This window comes from Jaculus jaculus, chromosome 1 (genome assembly GCF_020740685.1).
Source record: "Jaculus jaculus isolate mJacJac1 chromosome 1, mJacJac1.mat.Y.cur, whole genome shotgun sequence".
Lineage (NCBI taxonomy): Eukaryota > Metazoa > Chordata > Mammalia > Rodentia > Dipodidae > Jaculus > Jaculus jaculus.
Window position 1 is genome coordinate 62296295 of NC_059102.1, and position 16993 is coordinate 62313287.

At 38.1% G+C, this 16993-nt stretch overlaps 1 protein-coding gene across 1 annotated transcript in view; it reads left to right on the plus strand.

The window, feature by feature from the left end:
* Tmc1 (transmembrane channel like 1) overlaps positions 1-16537 on the plus strand; it is a 144598-nt gene extending 128061 nt beyond the window's left edge. Inside the window, exons 17-20 of the mRNA XM_004652980.2 lie at positions 1199-1324; positions 4559-4637; positions 4740-4791; positions 16500-16537. Coding sequence (XP_004653037.2) covers positions 1199-1324; positions 4559-4637; positions 4740-4791; positions 16500-16522 — 280 coding nt within the window. The 3' untranslated portion in view covers positions 16523-16537. The remainder of the gene's footprint in view (positions 1-1198; positions 1325-4558; positions 4638-4739; positions 4792-16499) is intronic.
* The last annotated feature ends 456 nt before the right edge of the window (positions 16538-16993 follow it).

The following is a 16993-nucleotide window of genomic DNA, read 5'->3' on the forward strand; positions in this document are numbered from 1 at the left end:
TAATATATTCTATGTAACATGAAAATTGCAGGAACATTTTAAAAGTTTACACAAACACCACTCTTATTGACAAAGACCTGAAATAAAACATTCAACCTTTTGGCATTTATGCTTATGGTTTCTTTCCATGCAGAGCTTTTCTTGGTGAGACTGAATGCTGATCTAAACTTAAGAGGAGCTGTGACAGTCAGCATTCTACAATGTGGCATTGCTATTACTGTCACTCACTGGCAGTTAGAATTTATGTGTCTGTCCTGACCTGTCATTCATGAAGCAAAGCACACAGACTTTATAGTCAATGACTCTTGACAACCTACTTGGAGTTATTCTTTGTCTACTGAAATTATTAGTTAGTCTTGGAGGGAAAAAAAGCATGTGATTTGGGACCTGTGGGTAATGTCCATTTATTAGTCAAACATATTTAAATATTAGAAAACAAAATATTATATTAAAAACTATGCCCACTTTCAAACTGAGATACATGTACTTTGTTGAATCATAGCCTACATCTATTCTGAGAATTCAGTGTTTTATAGAAGGACTAATACACATATACAGAGAAAAATATCTTGGCACAATGAATATTCCACACATTCTAGATACTCTCTAGTAAGTTAAAATATCCTGCTATTATTTTTCTAGTCTAAAGTTCATTTTTCTATAAACTGAATGGGTATTAGCTAGTTTTTACTGGGAGCTCTGCAGCAGAAGACAGTGAGCTGGGAAGGACTCATCAATAGATCTCTAAGGATGAAGGCCTGGTAGAAAATGAGTGTGGAAACTATTGTGTGGAAAGAGATATTGGACTATTTGTGAATTTTGTTCCACTAGGTTATTTCTTGTGTTCATTTCTAAAGCTAATTAAAAATCGAGTGCATTGCATACTGAGCCCTACAAGAGTGTTCTCCAGCAAGAACAGCTGGCCGAGGAGCAGACCTCAGAGCAACACATAATAGCTTTCAATAAAGCGTTAGCAATACAGTATTAAAAAACCCTCTTCAGAAGCCGTGGGTAATCTCCTTACTGCTTTGCCTACATTTGTGAATGGGGAGGACATTTCTCATGTTTTATTCATCTGTTGACCAGATGAGGTCAAAGACAAATATTTGTTACTTAACCCCAAAAAGTTCTAATTTTCATGCTATAACCATCTATCTCCCTCTCTCTCTCTTTCTCTTCCTCTCTCCTTTGATCACAGTGGCAAAAATAGGATGTTCGAAGTGATTGGTGAAACCCTGGAACATGATTTCCCGAGTTGGATGGCAAAGATCTTGCGACAGCTTTCTAACCCTGGCCTGGTCATTGCTGTCGTCCTGGTGATGGCGTATGTCCCTCCCCTTTCCATTTCTGTGCACTTTGTTCCCAGAGTCCTTTTTAAATTTCAACCCTTTCAGTTCCCTCTCTTTCCCCAAGGGTTGTGTTTTTAGCTAACCCAATTCAGTGCTGATTACATGGTAGTGGGAGCTAAACTGCATGAGCCATTTTCTGATGCTATTGGATGTAATTCCCAACCATCTGCATCTGTCTTTGCCTCCCTAGGATTATAAGATTTGTTCCCAAGTAACCAAAATAATTATCAGTAAACAGCAAAAGCAAGGGAAACATAAATGCTGAACACTAAATCTAATCAGTGTGTAGAGCTTCCCCTCACAACATGGCCCCCACCTTTTGTTCCATAAAGCAGATTGCTGTGAATATACAGAAATGATGAGCTGCTAAGTTAATTTACCCCTTGGCGACCTTCTAGGCTATATTTTATGGTTAAAGATTTCAGGACCTCATCCTTTTTTCTTAAAGGACTGTTAGTAACTATGCGTCTATGATAGTAGAATCAGGATGAGAGCATTTTTTCAGTGATCCATAATTTGGAAGTGATTTGCAAAGGCAAATTTAGCAGGAGAACATTTTTTTTTCTCATATTGCTTCCATTGGATTCAGATTCTTTGTCACATTAAAAACACATGCTTGCTCTGGAAGTTCCAAGGAAAATGTTCTTTTTGTCCACCTGCTAGCTACTCCTGGTAACAAAGGTTGGAGCTACCACTACTTTCAGTCAAGGAGAGAATGAATTAAGGCACTACCAGGGACACTTTACCAATATAGTTCATTCAGAGGTTTGGTATTACTTAAATAAAAGTAAAAGGAGGAAAAGTGAGGGAAGTAGCCCCCACTCAAATGAGATAAATGAGCTAGATTTCTGGTCTAGTTATTGTGACTAGCCTCGTGATCATCATTATGGTCATATGGACATGTGAGGTGATGAAGACAGGGCTATCCATCTTTAAGTTTATAAATGAAGTTCGTAAATGAAGAACTTGAACTACAGAAGTGGCATACTTTTCCCTAAGTGAGACACAGTTAACATGGTAAAAGTAGACCTTTTTCTAGTAAATCCTGAGCTCACACCTCCACAGTATGACCATTCTAGAAGGCAAAGCCAATAACTCACAGGGATAATCTGATAGTCATGTAGGTCATGCATTACAGGATCCGGGTAAAAACCTGATAGCAAATCTCTGCAGCTGATGTGTTAGAGCCGTTATTCACCAGATGGCCTGTGAAATGATTTTCTTTCTACACATTTCCATGATACAGTGTCTGCTGAGGGCGTGTTAAGTATGCTGAGCTCTTTGATATTCAAAGCTCCATAGTGGTAAGATGAGCTCTTGTCTAGAACACATGCATGTGTGTGTACACGCACACACACACACACACACACACACACACACACACACACGGTCAGCTTTTGTTACTATATGGTTTTTTTAAGCAAAGGAACAATAATGAATGCCACTATATACCAGTTCAATCAACTATCTCAAGTATGTGGAAAATGAATTGACTGTTAAGTACTAACCATATATTGACTAATGAGTTTAGCTACCCTTACCTTAGGGGCTGATTTCATTAATCGTGTCTTCAGGTGGCACTTGGGCACCTACCTGGACTGAATGGCAGACAAGTGGAACTGGGACTCCTGCCTCACTCTTCCTTCTCTTCCTTCTACCCACTTGCACTGCCATATGAAGCCGAGGACCAGTGGGAATGTCAGAAAGTGTCAGTGCCACCTGGCGAGGAATGGTCTAGACCCTGGGCATTCTTTTCTTAAATGCCAGATAATAGATACGTTTTGCACAAAGACACATCTGTGACTTGTGACTTAGATAAATATCGAAAGAAGTTTACAAAACATTATAAAATCATTTTTTAGCACATGGGCCACAGAAACCCATCTGGAGCCAACTTGATGTTACTACAGTGGAAAGTTACAGTGTGGAAGGTTAAGTGGATGTCCATACAGACTGGGTTTCAGCTCTCAGCTCTTGACTTACAAACTCAAATTTCAGCTTATGACTGCTGTGAGCTTTCATATCCTGAAGACTTATCTTCTACTTTATGTGACTGCTACAATTGGCTTGAGCTTTTATTACCTTTAATTAGGAAATGTTACAAATACTCTGAATTTCCCAGTGGGTCATATGAAATTTGCTTGAGTGGTTTATGGTATCAGTATAGAGTTCAGGTTAGTTTCCCCTTGTCTTTTCTTCAGAGGTGAATAAAGAATTACAGAATGGAAAATGGTCTATAATAGATCTTTGAGTTCATCTTCTATGTAAAGGAACCTTCCTCTCTCTCATACCCACACGCATGCGCGCGTACACACACACACACACACACACACACTACCTCTTTCATGCCAGATATGGGCTGGATGTTTTCATATATGCAATTCCAATCTAAGTGTAGCTAATCACATGAGATGTAAATCCAGCTAACCCATACAAGAAACTATGTGGCTAATACCAGATGGCTCATAAGAATATATCTGGCATGTGGATGAACAGAGAAAATGTGTTCAATATCCAGTTATTTGCAACAAATGCCAATATCAGTTGCTTTTCTTTCCTTAATTCTAACTACATTTTCTCCTTTGTTAGTTCATTTTGCCTTAAGAGAAGATGGGGATATTTATTTTGGAAGACTTGTTGTGCTGGAATTTGCTTTTTATAGACATGTAAATGTCAGTTAAAAACCAGAATTATTCCTTTGTAAAACATTGTTTTTTTGAGGGATGGAGAAATTCATACAATGTATTCTATGGAAAGTCTATGTTACTCGGGAGGCCTTAGGCCTAACTTTCTGGATTCGTGCTATAATTCTAGTGTATCATTCTATGTGCACTTAAAAATTGATACTTGCAGTTGACTCTAGAGCCTTATATTCTGGTAGGCAAGTGCTCTGCCACTACATCTCCAGACCATTTTTAATTTTTATTTTGAGACAAGGTATCACTAAGTTTACTAGGCTGGTCTTGAAAATCTCCTGCCTCAGTTTCCTAAGTAGCTAAGATTATGGATTTGCATCCCAGGCTCAGCTTTATAATATACCTCATTACTGCTCTGGACCTCATTTTTAAACTGCAAAATAAGAGGCTTTGATAAGAATATTTTACTGTCCACTTGCATGCTAATCTTCTATGATTCAGTTAGTATAAACTTAAAGAAGGATCTTGAGGACCTGAGAAATGTCATCAATTTTATTTTACTTTCAAATTTAGTTTGGCCATTTATTATCTCAATGCCACTGCCAAGGGCCAGAAAGCAGCAAATCTGGATCTCAAAAAGAAGATGAAACTGGTAGGACACAATTTAAAATTTTAAGACAATGACTTGGTTAATCTCAAGTAGAGAGCACCCTAGGACGTCTAACTTCCTTCTATCTCCATTCCTCTTGTGCAGCAAGCTTTGGAGAACAAACTGCGGAACAAGAAGATGGCAGCTGCTCGAGCAGGTTGGTGTCATGTGACTTTTGGACTTCTTACTTTGCGTGCAGTTCCCTCTTCCTTTCGCTTTCTTCTGTATGTGAGGCATTTGATGGCAAGGGATGTCATTGCTCTCAGCAAGTCATTCCACATATTTCCCACCACTCATCTTCTCAGCTCCTGACAGGATGACATCAGGGGTTGTTTCCTTTTCTACTGGGAGAAGAAATGTGTGTGTGCGCATTTCTCTCTCTCTGCGTGTGTGTGTGTGTGTGTGTGTGTGTGTGTGTGTGTGTGTGTGAGAGAGAGAGAGAGAGAGAGAGAGAGAGAGAGAGAGAGAGAGAGAGAGAGAGGGAGGGAGCGAGAGCCGAGAGCGAGGGAGAGAGAGAGAGACTCAATAATGTAAGCTTATGAAACTCATGAAAAAGTGACCTTAAATTTGAGCAACTGTGAAAACTTTCCTCTGGACACATACAAATGTAACTAGTAACTAGTACTCATTTTGACTATTTGTATGCATGGAGGGGAAAATGGATATACACCAGAGGAATCCTCTTTGAGGGTCACTCCATTTACTTCCAGAGAGTTTTTATTCCATGAGTACTGAGGATTGAACTAAGGGTTATGTGCAGGCTAAGCAAGTCCTCTGCCATGGAACCATAATTCCAGCCCTTTTTGATACTTTTTATTTTGAGACCGGATCGCATTAGGTTTCACAGGCTTTACTCCCTCTCTAGCCCAGGCTTGCTTTGAACTGCAGTCCTACTTCAGTCTCCCAAGTAGCTGGAATTATTGTTCTGTGTCACCAAGCTTGGCTAAAGTTTGCCTTTTAAAGCCTTAATGTTGAAAATAAGGAGGTTTTCCAAGTGCAAAGAATTTGCCTCTACAGGTACACCTAAATTAATTCAATTGTGGCATGATTAAAAGTTTAAAGTAATGCTACAGAGGTCATGTGTCCACCTCGGCACCAGCAACTGGGTGTGGGTCTGAGTATGGAGTGTGGCTGCAGCCAGTGAGTCTCTGCTCTGGCAGTACAGCTTCTCTGCTGTGGCTGTATATGGAATGCACTTAGGAGAGTGTGACTGCTTAAGAAAAGGGGAGGATTGCTGGGTGGCCCAAAGAACATGTATGCAAGACATTCTTTAAGCTTAAAGTTTTAAATATAATTATGTTACTATCCAGCATGTAGAAATGTAAGGCTGATTGTATGTGCTGAATTGCATGATGATAGCTATGAGAATAATATGCTTCTAAAACAGTTGTTTCTTTTAATCAATAATACCGGAGAACATTACATAGAGGTACACAATTCTACAGTTTTTAATGAAAAACAATGGAAATATGGATTTGGATTGTTTCATACCCAGTCTCCATACATTCTGCTGATGCACATATATAACTATTTTGGTAACACATGTCCATTTTCATAGCTGAGCTATGTAGTAACTGATGATTACTTACACTTATTTATTAGTTTCCCAAGACTCACAATTGTTCTCTTTGAGCATTTTACTTTTCTGTGCTTTAGCAATCTAATCTCCAAATTTCTGCTATTCATTAAGTTACATTATTTTTTTTTTATGTTGTTGTGGTTTGTTTTTTCAAGATGGGGTCTAGCTCTAGTCCACGCTGACCTGGAATTCACTATGTAGTGTCAGGGTGGCCTTGAACTCACCGTGATCCTCCTACCATCATTAGCCTCCTCCCTGTCCTCTCCCACCCACATATTCAGTCATATTGGGTTATCTCTCCATGCATTCCCTTGGAGATATTTTTCCCAGAATATTATCTTCTGAACCTGCTTAATCTCAGTGAGCTCCCCTTTTAAATTTTACTTTTGTAATTTCAAAAAATTTTATTGACAACTTCCGTAATTATAGACAATAAACTATGATCACTCCCCCCAACTTTCCCCTTTAAAACTCCACTCTCCATCATGTCCCCTCCACCTTCAATCAGTCTCTCTTTTATTTTGATGTCATGATCTTTTCCTCCTATCACGATGGTCTTGTGTAGGCAGTGTCAGGCACTGTGAGGTCATGGATATCCAGGCCATTTTGTGTCTGGAGGAGCATGTTGTAAGTAGTTCTACCCTTCCTTTGGCTCTTACATTCTTTCTGCCACATCTTCTGCAATGGACCCTGAGCCTTGGAGGGTGTAGTAGAGACATTTCAGTGCTGAGTACTCCTCTGCCACTTCTTCTCAAAACCATGGTGCCTTCTGAATCATCCCAGAGGTCACTGCCATCTGAAAAGATAAGCTTTTCTAACCAAAAGTGCGAGTGACATTAATACATGGGTATGAACATTGAGAGAAGTACTTACTGGGTAGTTTGGTGAGCATAGTATATACATGTAGCCAGACACCAGGAGATGTTACACCCCTAGGGCTCATGACCTCCCCCATCATTGGTTTTCAGTATCAGGGACATATTCCTTTCCATGGAGTAGCCCTCCAGTCCAATTAGAGAGTGGTTGGTTTCCCCCATAACAGTTAAAAATTTTTTAAAATTATTTTGTTGGGGAGGGGCAGATACAGAGAGAATGGGTGTGCCAGGGCCTCTAGCCACTGAAAACTCCAGACACATGCACCCCTCTGTGCATCTGGCTTACATGGGTACTGGGAAATCGAACCTGGGTCCTTTGGCTTTGCCTTAACTGCTAAGCCATCTCTCTGACCCAAGAAAATGTAATTTTTGTTTCCCTTACCACAAGAATATGGTGCAGGCATGCTGGAGAATCAGACCTGGGATGATACTAACATTTTGCCTGTGTGGAACAATCAATGCAAGTCAGGGAAGTCTATCAGATCTTCTGTTGTGTCAAATCTTTATACACAATAATGACCACAGAGACTGCTGTGATTTCCTAGTTGATTTGTAAATGTTTCTTGTTTTCTTTTTTTCTCAAGTTTTATTAACATTTTCCATGATTATAAAAAATATCCTGTGGTAATACCCTCTCTTCCCCTCACTTTCCCCTTTGAAATTTCATTCTCCATGATATCCCCTCCCCATCTTAATCATTGTACTTGTGTATATAAAATACCAACCTATTAAGTACCCTCCTCCCTTCTTTTAAAAGTGGTTTGTTGCTCCTTCCTTCCTTCCTTCCTTCCTTCCTTTCTTTCTCTTTGTGTAGTGTGTGTGTGTGTGTGTGTGTGTGTGTGTGTGTGTGTGTCAGAGGGAGAGAGAGAGGAGAGAGCATTTGCAAGAAAGAGAAAAAGAGAGCATGAGCATGAATAGGCACCCCAGGGTGTCTTGTCACTGTAAAAGAACTCTAGATGTATCTGGTTTTATGTGGGTTCTGGGGAACTGGGGAATTGAATGGAGGCCAGTAGGCTTTGCAAACAAGTGCCTTTAACCACTGAGCCATCTCTCCAGCCCCCCTTTACCTCTTGCACAGGGCTGTCTTCCTATGAGTTTCCTCCATTGCTGTCCACCAGGAATGCCTAGCCTCTGTCCTGCTTTGGATAGCCTCCCTTTTCTTTCTTCCAACTTCCTATTTCTTGATTTATTCATAATTTTGTTTTGTGTTAGAAAGGATATAATGAGAGAAATATTTTCTGAGATTTGATTGTTTGGCTTAGAAACTCATGTTCTTTAAAGGATTTTTTCTGAAAATATTTGTTAGTGATTTCATTCTATGCATTTTCTATTTATGCAATGCCTATTCTTTGAAAATTGAACCTCTTGGACCAATTATTTAATGTTCTTACTTTTATTATATTCTGTCTTTTTGCTGTAACCATTAGCTTTAATCTCCAAAATTTTATTTGGCCTTTTCACCTCTGCTACTATAATTTTACTTTCCATAAGCTATCTTATTATCTAAATAGCATTCTATTCTTTAAGGCAACAATAGCTTATTCTGAAGTTTTGTTATTCATTTTCACTTTTGTCTGTTGCTTTTGATTAAAAAAAAACATTATTATTATTAACAACATATTTTGTATGGGTACATCATGTGTTGATAAGCTTTTTTCCCTCATCTTTACCTCTATTTTACTGGGGACCCTCCACATGAGGTTGCAAGTATTCCCCATGGGATTGTGGGTTTTTTGGGGGGAAGCGGGGAGGAAAGGAAATGCCTCTGGTTATGATGTCTCAACCTGTGGCTCTTACAATCTCCTCCCCCTTCCTCAAAATTCCCTGAGCTGTGGTGAGTTTTAAGTCTACTTCAGTGATGAGTTCTTAGTGGCCTCTGCATTGCCATTTCGGTAAGTGTGGAGTATCCTCAGGGTCTTTCACCCTAGGTAGTGATTATTAGGTTCACCATGAAGCAGCACTTTTTCTCATTTTCCCAATTCCTCTGTGGTTTCAGCTGTGCCTTGGCTGAAGTGGGAAGGGTAGTTTATCTCCCTGGGTCTCACTACCTTCTGGAAAAGAAGAACAGATCCTCCAACAGAGTGAAGTCAGCATAGTTTAAATAGTTAAAAATAGGATAAGCATCATTCATTTAGGGAGGATTTGATGTATGTAACACCCTTTTAGCCAAAGACTAGTGAGAGCTTGACAATGGAGAGCATTATCTTTGCCTCCTTAGGATTCTAATCTGGTTCCCAATTCCAGATATGGGTTCCTTTACACTGAGCAGATCTCTTAGCTAATTTGAAAGCTATTGGTTACCCACCAAGGCTGTGTGACTTTATTTGCTCAGACTGTTGGCCACTTTCCCTCAGTAACTCATGTAGTGCTTTCTAGCAGTAGATGAGCTAACTGTCTGGGGATTGGCTTCCTTCTGGCTTCCTACCAGGTCTCTCTATGTTCTGCATTAACAGTATATGGTGTCTTTAACAATAGGGTCTTAGCTTTTGCCTCAGGCAGATAATCAGGTGCTTTAACAAAAACCTGTCTTGCTTTGGGGACCTTGTATGACTTGTGATCAACAGCTCATTGTGGATAGTAACTGATTTCAGGTACTGGGAGTTACAGGTCAGAAACAACAACAACAAAAAATAACATTAGGCTTCATCCCACCCTCTCCAGGGCCCTTCTTTTCAGGTGCTCACCCCTAACTTCTGTTGAGGGTTATATCTTTTAGTCTATCTCCAAAAATAAAGTTTTCTATGGTACCAGTTCACTTTGGATTCAGTTTTGTGTTTTGTTTTTCCCCATGCTTCCACCAAACATTTCCATCCCTATAGTTTGGGACTTGAGTTGCTTGTGAGGTATTTCAGAAACTCCAGCTGGTCCAGGTTAGGAACTGCAGATAAGTGAACCATCTGGCATTTGTCTTCTGTGATTGTGTGCATTTGCTGAGTATGATCTGTTCCAAATCTGACAATTTTTTTTCTACAAATTTCATTTATCGTTTTTTCTTACTGCTGAGTAGAATGCTATTGTGTAAATGTACCACAACTTCATTATTCATTCAGCCAATGATGGGCACCTGGATTGATTCCAGTTCTTAGCTACAATGAATTGAGCAGCTGTAAACATAGTTGAGCAAATATCTCTGTAGTGAAGCATGGAACATTTAGGATAAATGCCCAGAAAGGGAATAACTGGGTCTGCTGGTAGCTCTATATTCACCCTTTTCAGGAATCTCCATATTGAATTCCATAATGGTTGTACAAGTTTACACTCCCACCCACAGTAGATAGGGGTTCCCCTTTACCACATCCTCACCAATAGTGGTTGTGATTTGATCTTTTAGTGACTGCCATCCTTACTGGAGTTTTATAGTTGTTTTAGTTTGCACTTCACTAATGGTTAGGGATGTTGAACATTTTCTTAAGTGTGTGTTAGCCATTTGTATTTCTTCCTCTGAGAACTCCCTGTTCAGCTCACCACCTCAGTTTTTGAGTGGTTTTTTTTTTTTAATTGTTTAGGCTTTTGAGTTCTTTGTATATTCTAGATATTAAGCCTTCTTCAGTGGTATAGCTGGCAAAAAGTATCTTCTGTGGGCAGTCAATTGGCTTTGCTTATGATACGTTTGTGCAAAAGCTTATTTTTTTAATATATATTTTTATTTTTATTTATTGATTTATTTGACAGAGAAAGAGGGAGAGAGAGAATGGGAGCTCTAGGGCCTCCAGCCACATCAAACAAACTCCAGAGGTGTGTGCCCCTTGTGCATCTGGCTAACGTGGGTCCTGGGGAATCAAACCTGGGTCTTTTGTCTTTGCAGGCAAACACCTTAACCGCTAAGCCATCCCTCCAGCCCCTGTGCAAAAGCTTTGTATCTTCCCAGTGGCTGAGTGATTGTTTAATTTCTTGGGCTACTGAAGTTTTGTTCAGGAAGTCCTTCCCCACTCCTATATCATAGGAAATTCCTCCTATTTTTTTTTCCAGTAGGAGAGGAGCTTCTGGTCTTATATTGAGGTCATTAATGCATTTGGACTTGATTTTGTCTTGATTTTGTGAAATTAATGAATCTAGTTTCATTTTTCTACATATGGTCATCTAATTTGTCCAGCACCATTTGTTGAAGATGCAGTCAGCCTTTTCTTCAGTCTATGTTATTAGCACCTCTGTCAAAGACCAAATGACTGTACCTACTTGACCTAAGGTTTGAGTCTTCAATTCTGTTCCATTGGTCTATAATTCGGTTTTTATACCAGTACCATGTTATTTTTGTTACTGTGGCTTTGTAATATATCTTTAGATCAAATATAGAGATACCTCCAGAAGTGTTTCTTTAGCTTAGGATATGTTTGGATATCCAAGGCTGATTGCCATTCTATATGAATTTTGAAATCATTTTCTATCTCTATGAAGAATGATGCTGAAATTTTTATTGGTATTGCCTTGTATCTGTATATTTCTTTTGGTAGAATTGCCATTTTCACAATATTAATTCTACCTATCCTGGAGCATGAGAGGTCTTTCCATCTTCTCGAGTCCTCTTTGATTTCTTTGTTGAGTTTTTGTTTTCTTGTTTTCATTACATAGGTCTTTCACATCATTGGTTAATGTTATTCCAAGGTGTTTAATTTTGTGTTTTGCTATTGAAAAGGGACAGCCTCACTGATTTATTTCCCTGTATACTTGTCTTTGCATATAGAAAGGCTGCTGATTTTTGTGTGTTGATTTTGTATTGTGCCACTTTACTGAAGGAATTAGTCATCTTTAGAAGTTTTGAGATGGAAACTTTCAGGTCGTTTTTGTATAGGATCATGTCATTTGCAAATAGGGTTAACTTGACTTTTTCCTTTCCAATTTGTGTCCTTTTTATCTCTTTCTCTAATTTTATTGCTTAGGATGAAACTTCTAGTACTTCTTTGAAAAGCAGTGGTGAGAAGGGACACTCCTGTGTTATTTCTTGATCTCAATGGGAACTCCTTGAGTCTTTCTCTATTAAGTATTATTTGGGCTTTAGATGCTTTAAGTATGCACTTAATTGTGGTGTGATATAAACCCTCCATGCCTATTCTCTCCAGTTTTTTGATCATGAAGTAGTGTATTTTGTCAAAGGCCTTCTCTGCATCAATTGAGATAGTCATGTGATTCTTGTGATTAAGTTTATTTATGAGGTGTATTATGTTGAATAGATTTCTATATGTTGAACCATCCCTGCATTCCTGGGATGAAGCCTTCTTGATCAAGGTGGATACTGCTTTTGATATGTGGTTGAATTTAGTTTTCAAAATTTTGTTTAGGATCTTTGCATCTAAATTCATCAGGGATATAGGCCTATAGTTTTCTTCTTTTATTGTATCTCTGTCTGGTTTTAGTATTAGGGTGATGCTAGCTTTATAGAAAGAGTTGTGGAGGATTCCCTCATCTCTGATTAGGCCAAGCAATTTGAGAAAAAGTGGTTTCAGTTCTTCAAAGAAAGTTTGATAAAATTCAGCTCAGAAACCATCCGGTCCCAGACTTTTCATTCTGGGGAGGTTTGTGATTACCTTTCCAATCTCAATGAACATGATAGGTTTATTATAGAGATTAATCTTCTCTGAATTTAGTTTTGGTATGCACTGTGTGGTAGTAGTTCATCTAATTCTTCAATATTACCCAATTTTGTGGAGTAGAGGTTTTAGAAGTATGCCCTGAAGATTCTTCCAATTTCAATGATTCTGATGTAACCTCTGCCTTTTCATTTCTGATTTGTTAATTTGAGACTTCTCTCTTTTTTTTTTTTTTTTTTGTTTGACCAAATTCACCAGGGTTTATCAATTTGGCTTATTTTTTCAAAGAACAAGCTCTCTGTTTTGTTGCTTTTTAAAATAGTTTTCTGAGTTTCCAATTCATTAACTTCTGCTTTGATCTTGATTTCTTTCTATGTGAAGCTCTTAGGATTGGATTCTTCTTGTTTTTCTAATGCCTTTAGGTGGACAGTTAGGTATTAATTTGGTATCTCTTTGTCTTTGTTATGAACGCATTTACTGCTATGAATTTTTTCCCTTAGCACTGCCTTCATTATATCCCTCTTGTTAATTTCTAGCCTTAATGTATTGTAATCTGATATGATATAGGTAGTTACTTCAATTTTCTTGAATTTATGAGGCATGCTTTATGCCCTAGTACATGGTCTATTTTGGAGAAGATTCCATGGGCTGTTGAGAAGAATGTGTATTCTGTAGAATTGGGGTGGAAATTTCTGTAGATGTCTGATAGGTCTACTTGTTCTATGGCATTGTTGAGCTCTATTTTTTCCCTGTTGATTTTTTGCTTGAATGATCTATTGATCATAGTAGAGAACTGAAATCCTCAACTATGATGGTGTTTATTTCTATTTTGTTGTCCAGTGGGTTTTGTTTTATAAACTGTGGTGCACTTGTGTTTGGCACACACATATTTATGATTGTGATGTGCTCATGTTGGATCAATCCCTTGATGAGTATGTTATGGCTTTCTTTGTCCCTTTTGATTACCTTTGGTTTGAAGTCTATTTTATCAGATATTATTTTAGCAAAACATGATTGTTTCTTATTTTCATTTCCTTGGAATATCATTTTCCATCCTTTCTCCCTAAGGAAATGGCTGTCTTTAGTGGTGAGGTGGGTTTCTTTAAGACATCAGATAGAAAGGTCCATTTTTCTGATCTACCCTGTTGACTTATGTCTTTTGATGGGTCAGTTAAGACCTTTGATCTCTGAAGTTATAACTATGATGTTTGATTTAATCCTACCATGATGGGTGCTTTATGGGATTTGATACCTTCTTGTGCTTTGTACTTTTTTGAGGCTGGTCTAGTTTTGGTTATCACAGTCTTCTTCTTGTAGGCTCTTAAGATTGGTTGTTTCACTGTTCTGTGTTGAATATTCTCTGTAGATTTGTTTTGTGTTCAAATAATCCTAGAGTTGACTTTATCTATTTATGTATTTGAGAGAGAAATAGAGAGAGAGAGAGAGAGACAGAGAGAGAATTGGCACCCTATGGCCTCAGCCATTGCCATTGAACTCGAGACACTTGTGCTACTTAGTGAGCATATGTGACCTTGTGCTTGCCTCACCTTTGTGCATCTACTTATGTGGGATCTGGAAAGATGAACATATCCTCAGGCAAGCACCTTAACTCTTAGGCTATCTCTCAATTCCAAGTTGGTTTTTCTTAATGGAAAGATTTCCTTTTACCATCTACTATGAGGTATGCTTTTGCTGTGAAAAATAGTTTGGGTTGGAAGCCATAGATTTTTAGACTTTTAAGTGTTCCATTCCAGGCCCTTCTGGCTTTCAGGGTTTCCATTGAGAAATCTGAGGTAATTCTGATGGAATCGCCTTTGTATGTAGTGAGTTGTTTCTCTCTTGCCGCTTTTAACACTCTCTCTTCATTTTCATTGTTAAGAGTTTTAAGAATGATATGCCTTGAGAGTTTATTCTTTGGTCCTGTCTGTTTGGTGTTCTGTGGGATTATTGTATCTGATGAGCCTCTCTTTTGAGGCATTGGGGAAATTTTATTCAATAATTTTGTTGATTATGTTTACTACACCTCTGGCCTGTATTTCCTTTCCTGGTATACCCATGATCCAGATGTTTGGTCATTTTGGCGTATTCCACAGTTCCTTCACATTCTTTTCACTTGATTTTTTTTGAACTTAGCAAAGTTTTTGGCCTCTGATCAAATTCTTCTGTCTTGTCTCCCAGGTCAGAGGTTCTGTCTTCCACATAAGTAATTCTGCTAGTAAGAGGTTCTAGAGAGGATTTTATAAGCTCTATTCTATTTTAGTTTTCTGCTGTGTTGCTTAGCATCATCTCTTTTTTTCTGAGGTTTGACTTAAGTTGGAGTTCTGATTTTCTTAGTGCTTCCTGCAATTCATTCTTATATTTGATCAATTCTTCATTAAGCTTAATCAATTGGTTATTAAAATCTTCCATTTCTTGACTCACCTTCAATTCATTTATATCTCTTTTGAAGCTTCTATGGTTTTTCTTTGATTAAGTTAAGATTAGTGACAAAAGTTGAGTGCTATAAGAGACTCTTCTACTCAATTTCATTTATGCAATTATAGTTTTTTTTTTTTTTTTTTGGTGACTTGCTTCCAGTTCAGTAATTGTTTGATCAGGGTCATGTTGTGTTTTCATTTAAACAGGGTTTTACTATGTTAGCCAGTGTAGTCTCAATCTTGCTGTGGAGCTTAGGCTGGTCTTGAGCCCTGAGCTTATGATTTTTGCCTCAATCTCCCAAGTGCTGGGATTACAGGCATGTACTACTGCCCAAACTTCTAACTGCTTCTTGAGTTGGTAGCTGAAGAATCCTCATTGAATTGGTCTCTCACTTCCAAAAAAACCTGTTGCCACTAATTCTTGTGTCTTTTGCAGAAACAGTATTTCTCCTCACCTCTTTTCTCCTGTGTTTTAGGATTTCTGTTTGTTCAAGCTGACAGGTCTTAGTTATTTACCTGCCTTCCAGCTTCTAAAATTTTATCATTGTGTTTCATTTCTTGATCACCCCTAACTTGGAAAGTTTTAATACTTCCTTCAAAAGTAGATTTCTTTTTAAGTGTTCTGTTATAGAGTATAGGATTCAATGAAATGCACTTATAATCTAGGCAAATCTTTACATCTCCTATGCAAGAAGGGCAATGAGCTCTTTTTTCAGTGACTACTCAATCCATACTTTTACGTGGAGAGTGGTTGCTTATTGAGATGGAGTCTGTCTTAGTATGGATTAATAAGTATAGTCTAGTCTTAGCAAGAGATGAGATGTTAGGAGCATCCTGACCTCATTTTTGTAGAATTTAATGCTATCACATTAGTATTTAAGATAGTGATGGGAAAATTCTGTGTTTCTTTGCATGTGTATGCGTGATGTGTATGCACGTGTGTATGTGTATTTGTATGTTGTAGGTGTTATGTGTGAACAGGTTCTCTTTCATGGCTGTGTAGGTTATAGGTCAATGGTTGATGTTTTCCTCAGTCTCTCTGAGATACAGTCTCTAATCATGACTTATAAGACATAAATGCTAGCCAAGATTTACTGTTATCTTCATGGTTTAAAATAATGGTATAAAGTATAGGATGGTGTTTATTAGTGCTTCCCCATAATGTTCACAGTTCCTGAGACAAAGAACTCTTTTACCTGAAAAAGCTCAAAAGAATGGATGTCTATGTTTATTAACAGTAATTTTGGTACCAAATAAGTATAACTCTCATTTTTCCTTTTTTAGAGTTTGTGATAACTTTGTAAACTAGGAAATACACAAGTATTTTGAGAGTAAAATGCCAAATAATGTACCAAAGCAGAATACATTTGGAAGATGTGAACTTCAAAATAGCTCATTCAAAACCATTCATAACATTGAAAGCTGAATTTTCATTTGTTTCTTCTTCATCCCTTTCCTGTTTTAAACAGCGGCAGCTGCTGGTGGCCAGTAACTTTCACAGATGCATTGTGGGTCCAGAAGTTCTCTTCATTCTTCTATTTAATGGAATGAGCTATGTGACAGCCCAGTGAGCTGACACTGGGGAGGAGCTACTACTTGTTCTTCCACTCACGTCATGGTCAAGGCATCACCAATCCTCTTTGAGCAAGAAGCATCTCAAGTTACTCCAAATGAAGGATTTGTCCATCATTTTCACTTTTTCCGTTGTCTTATCTCCCTGATATTCTTTCAAACAAATGAGTTTAAGTGTGCATATGGACCAACAGTACAGGTTACTGGGTATGATTGGTATGGTAGTTAAAAAACCACCAGAATTTCCTTGTGTGAATTTTCATTTTACAAATTGGTTCTGCCATAGTTTTCTTGAAGTGTGCATAGAGATAGTCCACCTTCTTTTCCCATCACATTTGGAACTATTTGAATGAAGCACTCATGGTAATCATTTATTGGCCTATTTTTTGAA